The 20713-nt window shown below is 43.5% G+C and overlaps 1 protein-coding gene across 2 annotated transcripts in view; it reads right to left on the bottom strand.

The window, feature by feature from the left end:
• The window catches only part of PRKG1 (protein kinase cGMP-dependent 1), a 1174681-nt gene that overhangs the window by 536708 nt on the left and 617260 nt on the right, over positions 1 to 20713 (bottom strand). For both annotated transcript variants that reach the window (XM_066600777.1, XM_066600775.1), the window contains exon 3: positions 13379 to 13492. In XM_066600777.1, the coding sequence (XP_066456874.1) occupies positions 13379 to 13492 (114 nt within the window). The remainder of the gene's footprint in view (positions 1 to 13378; positions 13493 to 20713) is intronic.

Here is a 20713-nt window from a genome sequence, read left to right as displayed (position 1 = left end):
CCGCTCACCACCTGGGTAGACTCCTCAAACTTTCCAAGGACCTGGCAGATGTCTGCCAACCAGGCCCACTCTTCTGTAAAGAATTGAGGAGGCTGACTCCCACTACGCCGCCCATGTTGGAGTTGGTATTCCACTATAGCTCTACGCTGCTCATAGAGTCTGGCCAACATGTGGAGTGTAGAGTTCCACCATGTGGGCACGTCGCACATCAGTCGGTGCACTGGCAGATTAAACAGATGTTGCAGGGTGCGCAGGGTGGCAGCGTCCGTGTAGGACTTGCGGAAATGTGCGCAGAGCCGGCGCACCTTTACGAGCAGGTCTGACAAGCGTGGGTAGCTTTTCAGAAAGCGCTGAACCTCCAAATTAAAGACGTGGGCCAGGCATGGCACGTGCGTGAGGCTGCCGAGCTGCAGACCCGCCACGAGGTTACGGCCGTTGTCACACACGACCATGCCCGGTTGGAGGCTAAGCGGCGCAAGCCAACGGTCGGTCTGCTCTGTTAGACCCCGCAGCAGTTCGTGGGCCGTGTGCCTCTTATCTCCTAAGCTGAGTAGTTTCAGCACGGCCTGCTGACGCTTGCCCACCGCTGTGCTGCCACGCCGCGTGACACCGACTGCTGGCGACGTCCTGCTGCTGCTGACACATCTAGATTACGAGACAGAGGTTGCGGAGGAGGAGGAGGAGGAGTGTGGTTTAGTGGAGGAAGCATACACCACCGAAGATACCACCACCGAGCTGGGGCCCGCAATTCTGGGGGTGGGTAGGACGTGAGCGGTCCCAGGCTCTGACTCTGTCCCAGCCTCCACTAAATTCACCCAATGTGCCGTCAGGGAGATGTAGTGGCTCTGCCCGCCTGTGCTTGTCCACGTGTCCGTTGTTAAGTGGACCTTGGCAGTAAACGCGTTGGTGAGGGCGCGTACAATGTTGCGGGAGACGTGGTCGTGCAGGGCTGGGATGGCACATCGGGAAAAGTAGTGGCGACTGGGAACTGAGTAGCGCGGGGCCGCCGCCGCCATCATACTTTTGAAGGACTCCGTTTCCACAACCCTATACGGCAGCATCTCAAGGCTGATAAATTTGGCTATGTGGACGGTTAACGCTTGAGCGTGCGGGTGCGTGGCGGCGTACTTGCGCTTGCGCTCAAACACTTGCGCTAGCGACGGCTGGACGGTGCGGTGCGAGACATTGGTGGATGGGGCCGAAGATAGCGGAGGTGAGGGTGTGGGTGCAGGCCAGGAGACTGTAGTGCCTGTGTCCTCAGAGGGGGGTTGGATCTCAGTGGCAGGTTGGGGCACAGGGGGAGAGGCAGCAGTGCAAACCGGAGGCGGTGAACGGCCTTCGTCCCACCTTGTGGGGTGCTTGGCCATCATATGTCTGCGCATGCTGGTGGTGGTGAGGCTGTTGGTGGTGACTCCCTGGCTGATCTTGGCGCGACAAAGGTTGCACACCACTGTTCGTCGGTCGTCAGGCGTCTCTGTGAAAAACTGCCAGACCTTAGAGCACCTCGGCCTCTGCAGGGTGGCATGGCGCGAGGGTGCGCTTTGGGAAACAGTTGGTGGATTATTCGGTCTGGCCCTGCCTCTACCCCTGGACACCGCACTGCCTCTTGCAACCTGCCCTGCTGCTGCCCTTGCCTCCCCCTCTGAAGACCTGTCCTGAGTAGGCGTTGCAAACCAGGTGGGGTCAGTCACCTCATCGTCCTGCTGCTCTTCCTCCGAATCCTCTGTGCGCTCCTCCCTCGGACTTACTGTCCTTACTACTACCTCACCGATAGACAACTGTGTCTCATCGTCATCGTCCTCCTCACCCACTGAAAGGTCTTGAGACAGTTGCCGGAAGTCCCCAGCCTCATCCCCCGGACCCCGGGAACTTTCCAATGGTTGGGCATCAGTGACGATAAACTCCTCTGGTGGGAGAGGAACCACTGCTGCCCAATCTGAGCAGGGGCCCGAGAACAGTTCCTGGGAGTCTTCCCGCTCCTGAGCATGTGTCATTGTAGTGGAGTGAGGAGGCTGAGAGGAAGGAGGAGCAGCAGCCAGAGGATTCGGATTTGCAGCACTGGACGGCGCAGAACTGTGGGTGGACGATAGGTTGCTCGAAGCACTTTCTGCCATCCACGACAGGACCTGCTCACACTGCTCATTTTCTAATAAAGGTCTCCCGCGTGGACCCATTAATTGTGCGATGAATGTGGGGACGCCAGAAACGTGCCTCTCTCCTAATCGCGCAGCAGTCGGCTGCGATACACCTGGATCAGGAGCTCGGCCTGTGCCCACACCCTCACTTGGGCCTACGCGTCCTCGGCCGCGTCCACGTCCTCTAGGCCTACCCCTACCCCTCAGCATGCTGTATTACCAGTGATTTGATTTCCCAGCCAGGAAATAAATTGGCGCAAGCCTGCAGGCCAAATAGAATTTTTGCCCTTTTTTTTAAAGGAAAGGCCCACTGACTATATTCAATCAATTAATAAATGTGTTGTGTGGCCCTGCTGTGTGTCACAGAACTGCAGTGTTGCAGTGTTATTAACTGCAGCAGAGCGGTGATTTCCCAGCCAGGAAATAAATTGGCGCAAGCCTGCTGTTAAACTTAGCTGGCTACGTATGATTTTTGTTTAAGTTCTCCACCCAGCACACATGTACCCAGAACGCTGAGGACTGTCAGAGGCAGGCCAAATAGAATTTTTGCCCTTTTTTTTAAAGGAAAGGCCCACTGACTATATTCAATCAATAATAAATGTGTTGTGGCCCTGCTGTGTGTCACAGAACTGCAGTGTTATTAACTGCAGCAGAGCGGTGATTTCCCAGCCAGGAAATAAATTGGCGCAAGCCTGCTGTTAAACTTAGCTGGCTGCGTATGATTTTTTTTACGTTCTCCACCCAGCACACACATACCCAGAACGCTGAGGACTGTCAGAGGCAGGCCAAATACAATTTTTGCCCTTTTTTTTTTAAAGGAAAGGCCCACTGACTATATTCAATCAATTAATAAATGTGTTGTGTGGCCCTGCAGTGTGTCACAGAACTGCAGTGTTGCAGTGTTATTAACTGCAGCAGAGCAGTGATTTCCCAGCCAGGAAATAAATTGGCGCAAGCCTGCAGGCCAAATGGAATTTTTGCCCTTTTTTTTTTAAAGGAAAGGCCCACTGACTATATTCAATCAATAAAATATTGCTCTGCACGGCCGATTTGGAAAAAAAAAAAAAAGTGCAACACTGCTAACAGCAGCCTCCACAGTACTGCGCACGGTTAGATGTGGCCCTAAGAAGGACCGTTGGGGTTCTTGAAGCCTACACTAACTCCTAACACTCTCCCTGCCTAACCACCACTTCTGTCCCTGTAGTATTACTGCAGGGCGCAATGCTCTGCACGGCCGATTTGGAAAAAAAAAAAAAGTGCAACAGTGCTAACAGCAGCCTCCACACTACTGCACACTGTTAGATGTGGCCCTAAGAAGAACCGTTGGGGTTCTTGAAGCCTACACTAACTCCTAACGCTCTCCCTACAGCAGCTCCAACACTATAGCACTGTCCCTGATCTCTGTCACAAGTGACTCACAACGCATCTGAGGCGAGCCGCGGGAGGGGCCGACTTTTATACTCGGGTGACATCTGATCTCCCCAGCCACTCACAGCAGGGGGGTGGTATAGGGCTGGAACATCACAGGGGGAAGTTGTAATGCCTTCCCTGTCTTTAATTGGCCAGAAAAGCGCGCTAACGTCTCAGAGATGAAAGTGAAAGTAACCCGAACATCGCGTGGTGCTCGTTACGAGTAACGAGCATCCCGAACACTCTAATATTCGCCCGAGCATCAAGCTCGGACGAGTACGTTCGCTCATCTCTAATAATGAATGATCATTGGTTATAACAGGTAAAAATGTCCTAAACTCCATTGTATTAATGTATGCATTGTGATATTACAACACTCAGCTCTTCTGCGCTGGTATACTCTACTCAGCTCTTCTGCATCTGCAGAGGTAAGCTAAATAAAGGAGAGCAGCATTATCCTAAGCCACCGTAATTTAATCAAAATGATTGCTGCTTGCTGTGAAGTCTGATTGCAGGAATAAACATTTGTAAGCTTTGTGTGAGCTCGTTACCGAGTAATTAATGTAAGACATGTATCAATACAAGTTATAAGATCTAAATTGAAGAGCTATTAGGAGAGAGACGAGAAACATGTGCGTGCAATAAGCTAAAGTAAAATGAGCAGCAGTTGTAATACTGCATATAGAATATTGTACCTGTAACGAATTGCGTATTCTGCAAGCGGAGGAAAAATCGTAGCATGCTCTATTTTGCCGCGGACGGCCTCCAAGTCAATGGACGGCCTCCACGTCACTGCCTAGCAAGGGCGCTGGAGAAACAAATATTTAAAAAAATAAATCTGTACTGCGCATGACCGACTGCGAGTATCAGCGGTCATCTGCAATACACAGTTTGCAGGTAAGCGGGGTCGCCGGCTAGGGTCACAGCCGGATTTCGCTGTGGGAACCCACATGTGGAATCTGGCTCAGCCATGTGCAGCCAGTCTTATTGGAGGTACTGTAGGGTTCCATGGGGACGAAAATGGTAAAATTCCACCATGATTGGGACATTGGGGGTAACTTATTAAAACCATCTTACACTGGTTTTAATCTGCAGTCCATTAGAGGAAGATGCGTCAAATGTATTGAGGCAAGATTCTGAAGGCATTTGGAGCACCACACTCCTCCTATATGTAGAATGCATTATCAGTGCAAGAGCCAGAGGGAGGAGTAGATTGTTCTCTTCATGAAGTGGACTTCTGTTAGGGCTCACTCACAGAAGTTTTATGGATGCAAAAAAGCTGAAATACAGCCATGTGAGTGAAAGATGCTTACAGGATTGCCGCCCTGCTGGAGATTTGAAGAGATGGAGAAAGCATTGACTTTAATTTGGGCCATAGAGAAGGCATTTTCTATTGTTGGGGCCATAAAGGGAGCACTATCTTTAGTTGGGGCCAAAGAAAGAGCACTTTTAGTTGGATCCACATAGGGAACACTGTCTTTTATTGGAATAACACAGAGTGGGCGCTGTTTTTAGTTTTGGTTGCAGAGGAGGCATTATTTTTCTTGGGACAACAGAAGGGGCATTATTATTAAGTGGGGCCACAAAGGGGACTTTTTCTAGTTTACCTAAAGAGGGGGCACTATTAAGTAAGGCCACAGGGTGGGGGCTCTATTACTAAGTGGTGGCCACAGAGGGGGCAGAATAAATTAAGTGGGGGCACAGAGAGAATCTATTACTATGGGAGTACTTAGTGGAATATTGGGGTACCAAGAAGATGGAGAGAGTGGGTAGAGACAGGCTGTGCCTGCTATAAGCCTTTAAGACAGTCTAAGCCCAGACACAGAAGAAAAACAAAAACAGATAACTCTGATCAGAGCAGATATCATCGGTGATTACTTGATGTAACTACTCTGTAACCCCTCTGTAGAACTGGTATTTGACTATTATATGGTAACTGAAATAGCTAGTTGTATACTAGAGCTGAACCACTATTTCTAAGCCGGTCTCCATCATAGAAGTTGTCTTGTGAATTATATGTTAAGCATATTTTTTTCTTAGGGGAGGGGTGGATTGTGAGTTTTGCATTGGGGCTACTGAGTTCTGTTTACACCCCTAACTATAGTAGGTCATGAGTAGCCCCCAACGATGTATTTTCACGAAGCTGGCAGTGGCTGGTGCTCCAACAAGGGAGCTTTGGCTGGTGCCTCATTTTGGGACCAACCCCAGTTGGCGATACAGTAGGTACTGCTAGTTTGTATCATAGTACAAGGGGCCATAGAACATAGTGCTATTAAATAAGAATGGTGACAACAGATTGTCAGTTTATTCATACGTTTCTAGGTGGAATAACAGACGTAAAATCACACATTGTTGACAAAGGTGGCCGTCTTACTTATGAAGGATCTTTGGACTTCCTCAAGAAACATGACCAAGATGCAACTGCATCCTCTGCACATTCTGTGGATAAACCTTTTTTTGTCCTATTAAGTGTGTTCTGACATGAAAATTCTCTAAAGTCTATACATTCACATGCATGTAATAAGTGGAAACCTTGTGCAGCACTGCAAGATATCTTCGATGCATGTCTCTTTACTACTCGTATGTTTATGGTGGAGATGGCACGAGGCTGAAAAATGTTAGAATAACATAAAATATTATCTCCCGTTCAGTATTAGCTAGTATGCAGCAGCCGCCTCATTCCCAGGCGAGCCGATAATGCAGCACTTTGCTGAGCCCTCTCCATTCTGGGTCACTGGATTATGATTTAGGGCAACCTGTGCTTTATTTTTGAGCCAATACATTTAACTTCTGGCAAACTCTGCAACAAGCTTGATTTGATCCCTGCAGAGCCTGAATCCTTTTATATACCTGTTTACTATTTCTCTATGATGTATTCATCTTTCTATTTGTCAGCCGACTAGCAAAATGGCTACATCTTAAATTATTCATGTTTCAGCATGTCAGTAATATTCCTCTAATTGGTACTGAAGATATCAGATCATAAAGATGAAGGATTACTACATTGTCTAGATTAGAAGATAGAAATATAATTAAGCTGTGCTGATGAGTAGAAATTAGTGAAATATTAAAAATTCACTTGCTCGCTGTCTGATGAATTTATTACAATGGACCTACATTGAAAGGCCACTTTATGGTCTTTTTATCATTGGAATTTCCCTGTATTGAAATTAAACATATATAACCCTTAGTGTTGAGCAAACTAAAGCAGTCCAACCCTGTGTGGGATCAACTTTGCTAAAAGTTTGGTTCGGAGCAAACCTGAAGAGGATGAGGTGTATGAGAAGGAGGAAGAGGAGGAGGCGAATGAGAAGAAGGTGGAAGAGGAGGAGGAGAGGGCGGAAATTGGAAGAGGAGGAGGTCAGGGAGGAAGAAGAAGAGAAGGAAGAAGAGGAGGAGAAAGAGGAAAAGAAAGAGGAGGAGGAGAAGGAGGAAATTGGAAGAGGCAGAGGTCAAGCAGGAAGAAGAGGAGGAGAAAGAGGAAAAGGAAGAGGAGGAGGAAAAGAAGTAGTATTAGTAGTTATGGGGTTCAGCAGTTAGCTCTGTTGCCTTTTAGTACTGGAGTCTTAAATCCAATCTGGCCAACAACAAGATCTGCATTGTTCGTGAATTTGTATGTTTTTCCTGTGTCTGTGTGGGTTTCCTTCCACACTCTAAATACATACTAATAGATGTATATAGATTATGAGCCCCAGTGGGGACTGAAAATATCAAGTGATGTAAAGCTAATAGTATGTATGTGCTAATAATAATAACATTCCCGCCTCCAAGACTTCTCCAGAGCAGCACCGGTCCTCTGGAACGCACTACCCAAGGCTACCCAGGCAATCCAGGACTCGCAGAATTTCAGGCATGCTCTAAAAATGCACCTCTTCAGGGAGGCATACTGCATTCCCTAAACAAACCACTCTGTACTCCGCCTGATAACATGCTCCCTGACTTATTGACTGCAGTCCCTGCTAGCCATTATAAACCGTTCCTGCAATCATACTGATTCTGACGTCACACGGCGAAATGTCTGACCATTGTCTATGTGTATAGCATCTCTCACTCTCCACCTCGCCATACCCTGCACATCTCCAGCCCCTTTACCTTCTGTATCACCCCACTATTCGTAGTATGTAAGCTCGTTGGAGCAGGACCCTCACCCCTATTGTTTCCATCAACTGATTACTATGTAACCTTGGCTCTGTAATGTTTGTACTTTTGTCTTTCTGTATCACCCTGCCTTTGTAAGCGCTGCGGAATATGTTGGCGCTATACAAAGATTATTATTATTAAGATTATTATTAATAAAGGTGATTATTATGAGAACATACAAACTCCATATGTATTTCAAAAACTGACAACCTTGAGACTTTTTAAGGCAATGGTGTTGAGAGTATACTAAGAACAATGTGACCAAAATAAAATGTTCAGCAAAAGGGTGTCCTGTGGACATAAACAACTCATGAGTGAAAGGGGTCAGAGAAGGATGTCAAGAATTCTTATGACAAATAGAAGTTACACAGTCAAGCAAATTTCAGCCCTTTACAATACTGATGCTCTGACTAATCTGTCTGAACATCTCCAAACATTCCTTAGCATAGAAGGCGCAGAGTGTTAAGGCAGCAGAAATGCAGTCCTAAGCTCTCCCTCATGACCTGAAGGTTGCAAGTTCAATCCCCATGTGGTTCAGGTAGCTGGCTCAAGGTTGACTCAGATTTCCATCCTTCCAAGGTCGGTAAAATGAGTAACCCAGCTTGGTGGGGGTTAATAAAAAAATTACCTGAAAACGCTGCGGAATAAGTTGGCGCTATACAAATAACAAGATTTATTTTTATTTATATGTCTCTGTAATAAAGTGGCCATTTCGAGTTGACGCTCCCTAATTAAGACAATTGGCTTTCAGTAAGGAAAACATGGAGACACAACTTGAAGCTCCTAGGCAACTGTGTAAATCAAAGCTCCCAACTATTAAGCATCATTTATAATACTCTTCTCTTCATACGGGACAGAAAAATCTTTTGGGCGCTTTTCAGGCTTCAGCTGCACACTCTACACACCTTATACTTATGTCACTGAGCAGAAAAACAGTTCCAAAACCGGAAAAGAGGAAAACCGCAGGAAAATGAACATCAACATGCTTGTTTCTGTATATGAGAACCAAGTTCTAAGAACATATGTACTGTAGCTCAATGAAAAGACAGTCCAGCCTACAGATTACTATGCCAAAAACAAAGCTGGAAACTCATCACTTGCGGCAAGGATAGTATTTGAGAGTGTAACATCTTTATTCCTATATCAATGTATAAACGGCTCCAAAGATATTAAAGAGAGTCCTTTGTTGTTTTTTTTCTCTTTTCAGGTTCCATGGCTTTCATGATATATCTAGGAGCAATGACAGATTGGACATTCTTATTCCCACCGCAGGATTCGAAAAACCGCCAACACAACTAAGAGATTTCCCTCAGCTGCCTCTCTTTGCTGTAGGTAATTTTTGAGGTGTCATTCAAAATCTCCTTTCCAATAACAAATGCTTGAGGGACTTTAAGAGATTCAATATATCCCACTTCTTCAGGTTTAAAAGAAATGGACATTCAATAACATTAAACCAGTGAAAATCCAACCGCTGTGATTGTTTACAATATCATCTGTCAGGTAAACTGCGGATTCTTCGCTGGACGTGCAATAGAACAGCGGATTGGGCTGAAATTAAACTTTGCTTCAAGTAACAAAAGAAAACTTCATATTGTCTGACTGTCTGGTGAATGGGAAGAGAACGTGAGAACAGAGAACAGCTGTCTGTGTATGGTATTCTGGCTTTGCTTTCAATTCCCAGTCATTGTTGCAAGGCTTGTATAAAGAGTCTAACATTGACTTGCAGGAATGCTGCCTTCTAATAGGTGGCACTGCAGAGGTATTGTTCCAACTCCCTTATTTGCATATTACCCAGAGGAGCATGAAAGGCCTTATAAGTTTCCTCACTCACTCACCTTCTAGGTGCTCTCCCTGAGGAGAAAAGATAGCGTTCCTAACAGAGAAACTTGCATGGAGAAAATAATTTGAAGGTCCTTATGTGAATACAATTTAGGTTATTTCTTCTCTCTATCTATGGAAGTCATAAATACTGGGCTAATTAATTTCATAATAAGAAGAGTAAGAATTGTTTTTTATGTTGTCCTCTACTCAACTTCACACAACTATAGTGTTAAAAGGGTCATGCCATCAGACACAACCCCTCTCAGAACATAGAGCCAGGGGTACTCATTACCCGAAGTCTTGCTCCCGTTACACCTGGTAAACAGCTGATATTGCCAGGGGAAGCTGTAGTCAGAAACGCATTTCTGCTCCAGCAGAAAATGTAATGTCACAGGATTGCCATTGTCATAGCACACAGTCTATGTTGGAGTATTGGGTCTGGAGTGACGTCACAATGTCAGCCCTGGCCTGCGTGATCCATATGCTTGCACATGCTCAGTGTCATTGTGGCACTGGATGCCAATTAGAACACTTCTCTACCTGTTAGTGGCTGTTTGGTCAATGGGGAGTGGGCGTCCCTAGCCGGCCAATCAGTAATAGTGTGTGTTTATTCCAGCTCCTCCTCATAGAAGACGCTGGTTATACTTTCGGTCTGATGGCTCTTCTGGTCTTGTCAGTGGTTCTGGGTCCAGTCTTGTGTCTGAGGTCAGATAAGTCTGGTTATTTTCTCCATCTGTGGTGTTATAACATCTTTTCTCCTATACTTTTGTGATTCAGTTTATTGTTTAACACCAAGCTTTGGTCATAGTCCACGTCTCCATCTAGGGTAAGTCAGGATAGATTCTGGATGTGGGGCCGACTTCATCTGGCCATCGCCATGCTTTTATGTAAAGTTCTCTTCCATTAGAAGATTAGGAATAAAATTCCCTCTTTCCCATTTTTAAGTTTTCTTATATAATATTTTATGTTATTCACATTTGCACTTGGAGTTTATATCCGTCCTTTAAGGACATGCTATTACATCCGATCTGGATGTGGTGTTTTGCATCCGACTTAGATGTAACAGCTCTTCAGATGAATGGTCATCCTGTATTACTAGAACTGTTGAAAGTTCGCTGGAATGGGAACTAATCATATAGTTCTTCATTGTGGTTCATAGAAAAGGATCTCAAGCCCCATCGAAGTCTCACTGACTACTGAGATGAAAAATAGGGTTCATCAGTAGGCAAGAATGTATGTTTTCCAAATTTTGAACTGATCCATGAGGTTTATAGAATATTATACTACAATAATAGAAAAAAAAAGAACCGTATATACAGCGCCAGTTCCAGAAAATTAATAGCAATAAATCTGGCCACACATCTATAAAATTTGGACCACACTGAAATATAAACAGCTTGGCTGAGGTCAATGGTAAGCAGAATGTAAAAAAATCCATATAAAAGACCTGGCGAGGACAATGTTTTCTTTGCCTTTAGAAAAAAAAATCAGACAAAGTCATGAAAACTACTTCAGTGCTTCCAAAAGTTCAGGGAGAAGTTGAGATGTCAAGTAAAGTTTAAAACATTGAATCATTAAAGAGATGAAAGCATTTTAGGGAAAGAAAACAGGGGTTTATACATCATAATTCGAAGGTCATTAAACCATTATTGGGATTTTGAAAATTGGCCAAGATCATCCTAACGTCTCAAACTTTAATGTTCAGAACCTCTGTTAAGATGCCACATACTTGAAATCCATAAATCTTTCATTAAATCTAGATGAGTTGCACATGTTCAGCAACTGTAAAGTTCTTTATGGTGGATCTGATGAATTAGAGCCCCGTGCATGGAGCCTGTAGGGTAGTCTACCGAGGTCGTACAGCTCCTTAGTACGGAGCCACATGGCCTTCATGCACTCGCACAGTCTTTGTAGGAGCCCATAAAATATCTTGTACTGTATAGAAATATTTTACTCTATAAGCAATGCTTCTAGTATTGAAATACCTCCATACATATAGAATCCAATAGAGGCATAGGGACTTACAGTAGAAGCCTCATGGCCCTATGTGGTGATCCTATTACAGCTCCTCACAAAGCAAACCTGTAATACAGCTGTGTGAATGAGCTGTTTATCTCTTAGCTTTGTTTCTTGCCCCTTAGAAAGCCATTCCTAAAGATAAATTAAACTTAAGGTACTTGTACACGGGACTGTTGGGTGCTTAAGAGCACAACAATCATCCCAATGATCATGACTCTTGTGCTTTCGCACAGGAGTGATGATCGCTCGGTGAATGGAAGCAGAGCGCACTGGAGATCTCTTCAAGCCGCCCACTTCCATTCACTGCAAACATTAACGGCTGCCTCTTTGTAAGACGTGAAAGAATGCATTTATCACACAAGTTGACTGAGGACATGTTTATCCAATGGAAATAAATGAGATGAAATATCAGTTTAATGAGCTGAAATAATAGACTCCTCTGTAAACATAAATTGTATCATAAAGCTGGGTTTTAAGCAAAGCATGAAGTGTTTACTAAAAAAAACAACTCAAGTTTGATATTTTCATAAATGTTCTATTTAATGCTGTTTTTTAAAAATGGCACTTAAAGGGATATTCTCGTGATTCAAAATGGAAGTTATATTCTTCATAAGGGAATAACATGTAATTTTGTAGTATTTTACAAAGCTGTAGAGATATTGCTCTACTTGTGATCCCCCCCCATGCTTAGTTCTCGATTGGTACCAGTGGTTACGACCCTTATGCCCTGCTGTTTTACTGGTCAGGCATGCTCAGTGGCTTCAAATTCCATACTGATGGCAAAGTTTGTACAGTCGTGAATGTGCATTCATCAGTAACTGGCAGTGAGGCATTGTGGGAGATGCAGTTTTTGCATTATCCTGCTACTGTTTTAAATAACAATCTGGAAATCTGAAGCTGGACGGAAAGTAGTGGTGGCAAAAAACATACTGAAGTCTAGTTTGACAATTTAGATGGAAGTTTTGCAAAAATGGCAATAAGTGGAAACATTGGTGGATTTTTGAAAATTTTGCCCAGTCCCTAGAATATCTCTTTTAAAAAAAAGTAGTTCTCCTGCGCCTGTCCTGGCTGACCCTCACCACACAGGCAAACAGGATCCCATTATTAACCCTTTTAGGACCCACCAATTGCTTCTTTATTTTAAACACCAGCTGAACTGATGAAGGGGTTATCTCTGAAACGCGGTTTCATAAGCTGATCACATACTTTATTAAATAAAAGGAGAAGTTTTCCACACCTTTGGTCACTTGCTATTTGCTTTAACCTGGAGTGTTGCGCCTTTTCCACTGCCAGTTTTTAGTCCTATTCTCTTGCTCTGTCCCGCACCACCCAGGTGGTGCATCATCTGGTCAGGCAGCACCTCCACCATTGAAGTTACCCATCCACACTCTTCACCACGTATGTAGTATCATTGTTCACAACAAACACGACTGTACGGCTTTTGCTCCACCCCTCTCTTTCCTCCTCGCCCACATGGAGAAAAGTGGCGCCGTTTTTGGAAAAAAAATCCAGATTTTTTTTCTTAAACCGGACGCCCTCTCTATGGCTAGTGGGCTCAATTTACATTTATTGAACTATAATTACTAAGAATCTGAAGCTTTAGATCTCTGTAATCGCACTGTATACAATACTTTCTCCAGTATTTCTAGAGGATTGTAATCATAAAAAAATGTGTAACATCAGTGTTACAGGATTACCATTAACTTTGGAATAAAAATAGCAGCCTAAATTAAGGCGATGCATCTTGTTTGTAACAATGACATTTCCCCCTCTGCACTTTTAGAGCACATAAAATATTTACAGGGCATTAGAGAGACCAAACTGTGCAGATAATTAACAGGGTAAAATCTTACTTTTTACAGTTGCTGTGCGGGTGCAGTTGTAGAGTATAGCAAGCTCTCCAAATACTTTTCCTGGTCCCATGGTGCATAGCTTCACACTTTCTTTTGTTACTTCCACCTTGCCGTCTAGAAAATTGAAATAATAAATAATTTAGTATTAACATTTAATTAGCAATGTAGAATTTTGGATTACTTTTTTTACTTTTAAAGATGAAAGTTTGGAAATACACATAAAAACAGAACAAGTTCATCTGACTAATTATACACTTAAAGTGGCGGTCTTATCACACACGTTGATGCCATTGACAGCAATAGCTGGTCATGCAGTTGCAGGAGAAAAAAAGTAAAACCAACAGGAAATGAAATGGTTCCTTTCTGTTCCCCTTCAATATCATACTGTCAACATAATTTGAGACATTGCAATCCCACCCAGGGTCTGCCCCCAAACACCCAAGAACGTACAAATTTGTACAAATGCTACCTATCCTGTATTTCTTTCCCCGGACTGTTGGCAAATATACAATATTTGTTATGAGACAACCCCTTTAAATTAATGATCAATAATTGATTTGCTATTTCAACCTAAGTTGGGCCAAAAAGAAAAATGCACCATGTTTAGTCAACCTTACGCTGGATTCACACGAGCGTATATCGGCCGCGTTTTCACAGCCGACCAATATACGTGGTCCATCTGATGCATTGGTTTCCAATGCATGTGTTCAGCTGGGCGATTTTCTGCTAAGTAAAAGCGCCAGCCAGCCAAGATAGCACATAGGGTGCGTATTCCGGCCAGGCGCTTTTACGCTAGTCGGGTAAGATAGTTCTGGAACTATATTCCTGTCCGGAATAGAATATGGCAGTGGCTCCCATAGACTCGTATGGGGCTGCTGGAGAAGAGAGGTGGGAGGGAGTTTAGCAGCATGTCTGCTTAACTCCCACCTCCTTCCCTCCTCCTCTCTGCCCATTGCCAACTGTCTGCAATGGAAAGGGGTGGGAAGCGTGGGAACTAGTGTGCTAAACTCCTGCCCCATTCCATTGCTGGCAGCCGACAAGGGGTGGAGAGGTGGCGGGAGTTTAGTACACTAGCTGCCGCCCTCTCCCCTTGCCGACAGCCGAAGAGGGGTGGAGAGGGGGAGGCAGAGGTAAACTGTCTTTCCCCGACGCTATTCCAGGTGCGGTGTATACTCGCTACACTCAGCCGCCTGAACAGGCGCATAAATGAGAGATGTCACGGCTGCCTTTCGTTCATGCAGTTTTCAGCGACGCGGCTGGACGAAAATCATCACACCTGTGTGAACGAAGCCTTAGAGGATGAACTTTGTAGAAGTGACCATTATCACATTGTTCATGCACACTGATAAAGATAATTACGACAATGTAGAAATAGATCGAGTAATTTCTGTCTAATATGACCTATTGCAGGCAATTATGGTGATTGTCATTGTGTCTTCAGTACTAAGACAAGTGGATCTAAAAATTTAACTTTTGACTCTTCCTTAAATATAAGATCCACACATATATCAGGTAGTATCAAGCTGAGTAAGGTGTTAATTGATGGATATAAGGAAGGAAGGAAGGGAAAAAAAGAAAGGGAGGAAGGAAAGACCATTCTGACCATTCTGCCAGTTCTTAACCCTGTAGGCAAAGGATAGTATTTTTAACTCTGTTTTCAGTCATATTGTAGGATTCTGCCTCTAGTGGCAGACTTAAAGTAGTGCTATGACAGTCATGGCAATAACACTCAAATAGTGTGTTCACACGTAGCGTTTTTTGGTGCTGATCGGTGCCAAATTCACAAATTCAACTTAATATTTTGCGATGTGGGTATTGGTGCAGATCTGCACCTAAATCTCCATCACAACAAAGACCATTTGGTGTGGATATTGTTTTGTGTTTTCACCCTTTCAAATAAAAGGGTAAAGTTTGCTGTGGGTCTGCATACAACTCCGCACCGGTGGTGTGGATTTTAAGGCATTTTTGGCACTGATTTGTATGAGGTTTTTGCAGCTCAGCTCCCATTCATTTCAATGGAGTTGAGTTGTAATACCACAAACAACCCTATGGACAAGAGTGGTGCTGTGTTTGGAAGAAAGCAGCCATGTTTTTCTAACCCTGGAAAACCCCTTTAACTAACTGACTTAAATTAAATCAAGGGCTCGTTCACTTCAGCACTCTTGGGCTCCATTTTCCTCCTCCATTTAAGGAGGCCTAAGACTCATATTGGAAAGTACAATAAACTGCAGAACAAAAGTATTGCACTATATTGTACATGTTCAAGTCCTATAGTCAGACTACAGCAAAAAAAATAAAGTTCACTAACTTTTTTTTAATTTTTAAAACTAAAAATTCAAAAGAAAACAGTTTTAACATTTTTCATATAAATAAATTCAAAACAAAAACATACTTGGTATCACCATATCTATGAAGGTCTGAACTATTCCCATTTTGTATTAATTATGCAGCATAGTAAGTGCTAGAATTGCCAGAATTGCAGATGTCTTAGGCATCCTGTCTGAATAAAAGGTGATCGAATTTCATGTGGGTACTAGTACATCTTGTCTCCAACGGAAGTATGGGTGGAGACCTACTGATGGACTTTATCCGCCCTGTTAACACTTTAAAGCTCCTGATTGGCTACACTGACGGACATGGCATCAGGAGCTGTGCGAGCCGCAGCATGCTATAGGGGCCACAGCGGGACTGACGGACCACTTGTAGCAGGTGGCTCTGGCCGCAGAACCCTCCTGCGCCATGGAGGGCAACAGTGATGTTGGCAGCGGTGGCAGCTGGGAATGGGATCGCAAGCTGAGAGCGCTGTAAGCGTGGGCGGTGGCAGCGGCAGCACTGACAGCGGGGGAGGGAAGCAGGACAGTGACAGCGGGTATGGAAGAGGAGATGCTTGCCCGCCAGGGACACTCACAGCACCAGAGATGCCAGGGGAGAAGGCATCGCCATGCACAGGGGCAGGAGGTCAGACGACAGGGAAGGTAAAAGCTGTGTCTGCAGCGCAGAAACAAGGAGGCTGGGGGGAGTGGGGGGAGAGTGACTGCGGCGGAAGGAGTGGCGATGGCAGACCACCAGGGGCACAGTAATAGCGGACCCTGTACTGCAGATGTTAGGCGGCCGGGGACACTACCAATGTCCACGGCAGTGTAGATGGTAGCATGGCGGGTTAGGGTGAAAGTAGGTGTTTGTGGAGGAGTGTCTGGCTCAGTCAATCTGCTGCTAGCTCATCACCTGGCCCACCCCGATACATTAACCCGGCCAACTCATGTTCCGGTGGAGACAAGATGCACCAGTACCTTTCGTGTGTACCGCAACACGGTCCCAATAAGAACTACGGCTGGTTCTCAACTAAACAAGCCCAGCTGTAGTTCTTATTGGTACCGTGTTGGGGTACACACGAAAGGTACTGGTGCATCTTGTCTCCCCCGCAATCTGGCAATCTTGTTATTGCATACTTGCTGCGTGCCATGCATATCTTTTTGCAGGCAGCATGCTGCGAGATACATCAGTATGAGCTTGGCCTAAAGTGAATGTCATTTTTACAACATCGTGAACACTGGGGAAAACAACACCCTAAAACAATGGCGCAACTATGTTTTGTTTCCATTTTGCTTTACTTACATTTTTTTCAGTTTTTACGTACATTATATGGTACATTAAAAGGTACCTTTAAAAATACAAGATTTCATGGAGCTATGTTGCTGAAAAAATAAAAATATTATGGATTATGAAAGGCGGGGATAAAACAAGAAAAACTAGAAATGGCCGGATAGTCACTAATAAAAAATATGTTCTCGGCAAAAAACTGCAATTTTCTGTAACAATCATCCTTATCACAGCTAGAATCAGGTTGATTGCTAGGTCTTACTCTAAATTTATTGTACAGTTTCCTTTGCTTCAATTTTTAATGTTAGAAGGGAAATAAATGCATATTGCATATTTTCTACTAGAGGGGTGGATTAGCTCATCGCTGTTTTTAACCTCATTTGACGGAATGTTTTCCTATGCCATTGGGTAATTCCTATGATTTAAGTGTAGTCTCTGCTTAGCATGGATTGCTTTGTCCTCTATGTATCCATAAAGCCGGCAGCATTCGTGCAGTGTGAGGGTTATGAACATATTAATTTATATATGTATGTATCTTTGATATACGTTTCCGGAGGCTGTAGGCCTAAATTGTACATTCTATTCTGTGTCCTATGAAAAGCTCTGCTAAATGAAGTAGACGTGTAATCTTAAGTGTCCATCATGTCTCCAAGATCTCGTTTAGCTTTTGTTTACAAAGGTTGTGAGGAATGCTTTGATCATTGTCTGCTGTCTAGGTCCAGACACGATGTCTAAATACAAACAAATAAAGCATTGTTTATAGAGAAGACAAAATTATGTACCAGTAAAACAGGTCGACCTCTGTAAAGCAGTTCAACCTCTGATACGCCTACTATTTTCTGTATAAGACTAAGTCAATTTACACAATAAAGGCAGATTGCTCTAAGACACGACCGTGATGCCTGTGTCTATTGCTTTCTCATGGTGGCAGCCATAACCAGCTTTGATTTGGAGCCCCACAGCATATTAACGTAACATGGAAAAATCCCTATCAGTAATTGGCGCCCGATCGCGGGGCTTGATGGAACAAGAGGACCACCTACACTTCGAACCCCCCCGGACCCAGATGGGATAAGGAGCCACTCGGAACCACGGATTGACAAAAACTGCGCAGTAAGGTAAGGTTTTATCTTGCCACAATCTATCCGTGCTTCCTGGCTGCTCCTTTCCTGTCCGAGGGGTAAGAAGTGCATGCCTCTTATAAATCTTCAAGCTTTTTAAGAATTCATATGGTGGGCTGAATATGCTGTGCGGGTGTTTAACTGTTATTGTCTTTATTTGTTACTTTGCATGGTCAGTGTACAGAATATGATACCCTATTGCCAATCTCTGGAAGGCATGGTATAACTTATACCAGGGAAGCCTAAAATTTTCAGGGGATAAAACCCCTGATGGGATCCTCTTATAAACATAAGAGAAGTAGTAGAGACGAGGTAAAATATGCAGGGTGAGGATGATACCCTATTGCCAATCTCTGGAAGGCATGGTATAAGTTATACCAGGGAAGCCTAAAATTTTCAGGGGATAAAACCCCTGATGGGATCCTCTTATAAACATAAGAGAAGTAGTAGAGACAAGGTAAAATATGCAGGGTGAGGAAGTACAGAATATGAAACCCGCTTGCCGATCTCGGGAAGGCATGGTATAAATTGTACCAGGGAAGCCTAAAATTTTCAGGGGATAAAATCCCTGAATGGGAGCCTCTTATAGGTATAAGAGAAGTAGTTGAGACGGGGGGAAATAAGCAGGGTTGGGAAGTACCGACACTTTTAGACAAGTGAGGAAGTACTGACACTTAAAAAAGTACTGACACAAAAAAATAGTAACTGACATGCAAATGTTTTTGTCTTTATGTGTGTGTATAAATGGAAGGACCTGTATGAGAGTTAGACTGTGTTATATGGTGTATACTGTCCGGTAACCAGAAACGAAATGAAGCAAAAATGACCAAATGCTGAGCCAGACCACAGGGGGTGGAGCTAGGTGATGTAAGGAAATGGGAGGGAAGAACAATAGGAACAGGTCTTGCTCCACCCTCCACACAGTCCAGCCTAGGTGAAAAGTGTGTCTCCATTTTAAGTGGATGTTGGTGTATATATATGTATATTGTGGTAATGTATAGAGTGAAGGTCACTCTTAGACTCCATGTTAAGTCTCTCACTTGAACAAATGGAGTGACCAAAGGAGGGGCATCTAATTTTATTCCTGAGACTAGTTGTGTGAGATAATAGCCCAGGATTACCACAGTGTATATATGTATATACAGATTCGTGGAATATGTGGAATTCAAAAATATTGGGTTGTGTTAATTTGAATATTATTGAATTAAGATATTAATATGAGATAATTGTGTACTTGAAACACCTGATAAGTACTTTAGTCAAATTAATAGCAAAAGTTCTATTTAAAGTGTATCCCATTTCCAATTAACAACAGTATTTTATTTGAAGAGTGTATAAAGAAAATAATAATAATAATAAGCCTCTTGGTATACATAAACCGCCAGCCATTGTCCATACTGCTGGTAAAGAGGATAAGGTATGGAAGACTGCATAAGAAAATAGTGAAACAAACAATTGTTTTATGTGTGTGAAAGAATAAAAATTATAAGCCTCTTGGTGTACATAAACCGCCAGCCATTGTCCATACTGCTGGTAAAGAGGATAAGGTGCGGAAGATAGCTAAAGAAATTGGCAAATGAATATTGGTCCCCATCCCACTTATTAGGGTCCCAATCAACTACAGTATGAGCCTTTTATAGTGTCTAACTCTCTTTAAAGCGTAATTTGAACTAAGTCTTGCTCCTTGCAGCAATATATATTAATGGCGCTGTGAACAGGATTACGCAGAGAGTAATACACTAGTTTGTTTTAAAGGAAAATTTTGATAAACTGATAGTTGAAGAATTTCTTGTGATAATCTGGCACAGTGTGAAAATGTCGCCTTTTAAGAAAATCCGCAATAGTACGAAAATGTCGGTAGCTAAGAACAAAGAAGTGTCCGATGAATTGTTAATTATGCCAGGGTGGAATAAAGCCCCCTATAATATATTGGCCGCTGAGTGGTCGCAGTGTGGTGAATATCAGTATGTGGGTAGAAATGGGCATAAGTTGTATTGTGTTTGTCATTGGGTAGCCTATTCTGAGCAAATTGTGTAAAAACCGCGGTACTAAGAGTTTTTCTTATCTATACATAATTCGCTCATTATTGGAAGTCTGGTGTACAGTAAATACAATCCCAATTTCTACTTCACATATTATCAGTCCGTATAGGAATGAATAAAACCCCCTTAGTGAGTGTGAAGTTGCAGTTTAGAAGAGGTTTACAGGCAGTGGAACCAGTTATACAGCTATTTGTCTGGAGAAGTTTCTGCGTTCTATAGAAGATAAGATACATTTCAAAGGGTGGGGAGTACTGGGCTTTAGAAGACCTACTTGTCTTTGCAAAGAAATCTGAATTAAGAATTGGTTATAGTTGGCTACATAGGAAGTATGTGTATATATATATATATATATATACTGTTCAGTAGCTGAAAATGAAATGAGAAAAGAATTCAAAGATGTTCTCTCATTGTCGGGTTAGTTCCCTCTTCCATCTTCACCCCCTCCTTCATCTCAATTCCAACCGTCTCCTCCCCACCCTATGCCAAGTCATCCACTCCAAGGTCAAACATTGGACTGGAGGGATGGACCTGCTGGCATTGTGGACAACAGAACCCGGATTGGAGAGAGAGCT

Source organism: Eleutherodactylus coqui, chromosome 4, assembly GCF_035609145.1.
Source record: "Eleutherodactylus coqui strain aEleCoq1 chromosome 4, aEleCoq1.hap1, whole genome shotgun sequence".
Taxonomy (NCBI): Eukaryota; Metazoa; Chordata; class Amphibia; order Anura; family Eleutherodactylidae; genus Eleutherodactylus; species Eleutherodactylus coqui.
Note: the sequence above shows the minus strand (reverse complement) of the source record. Positions and strands in the feature narration are given on the sequence as shown.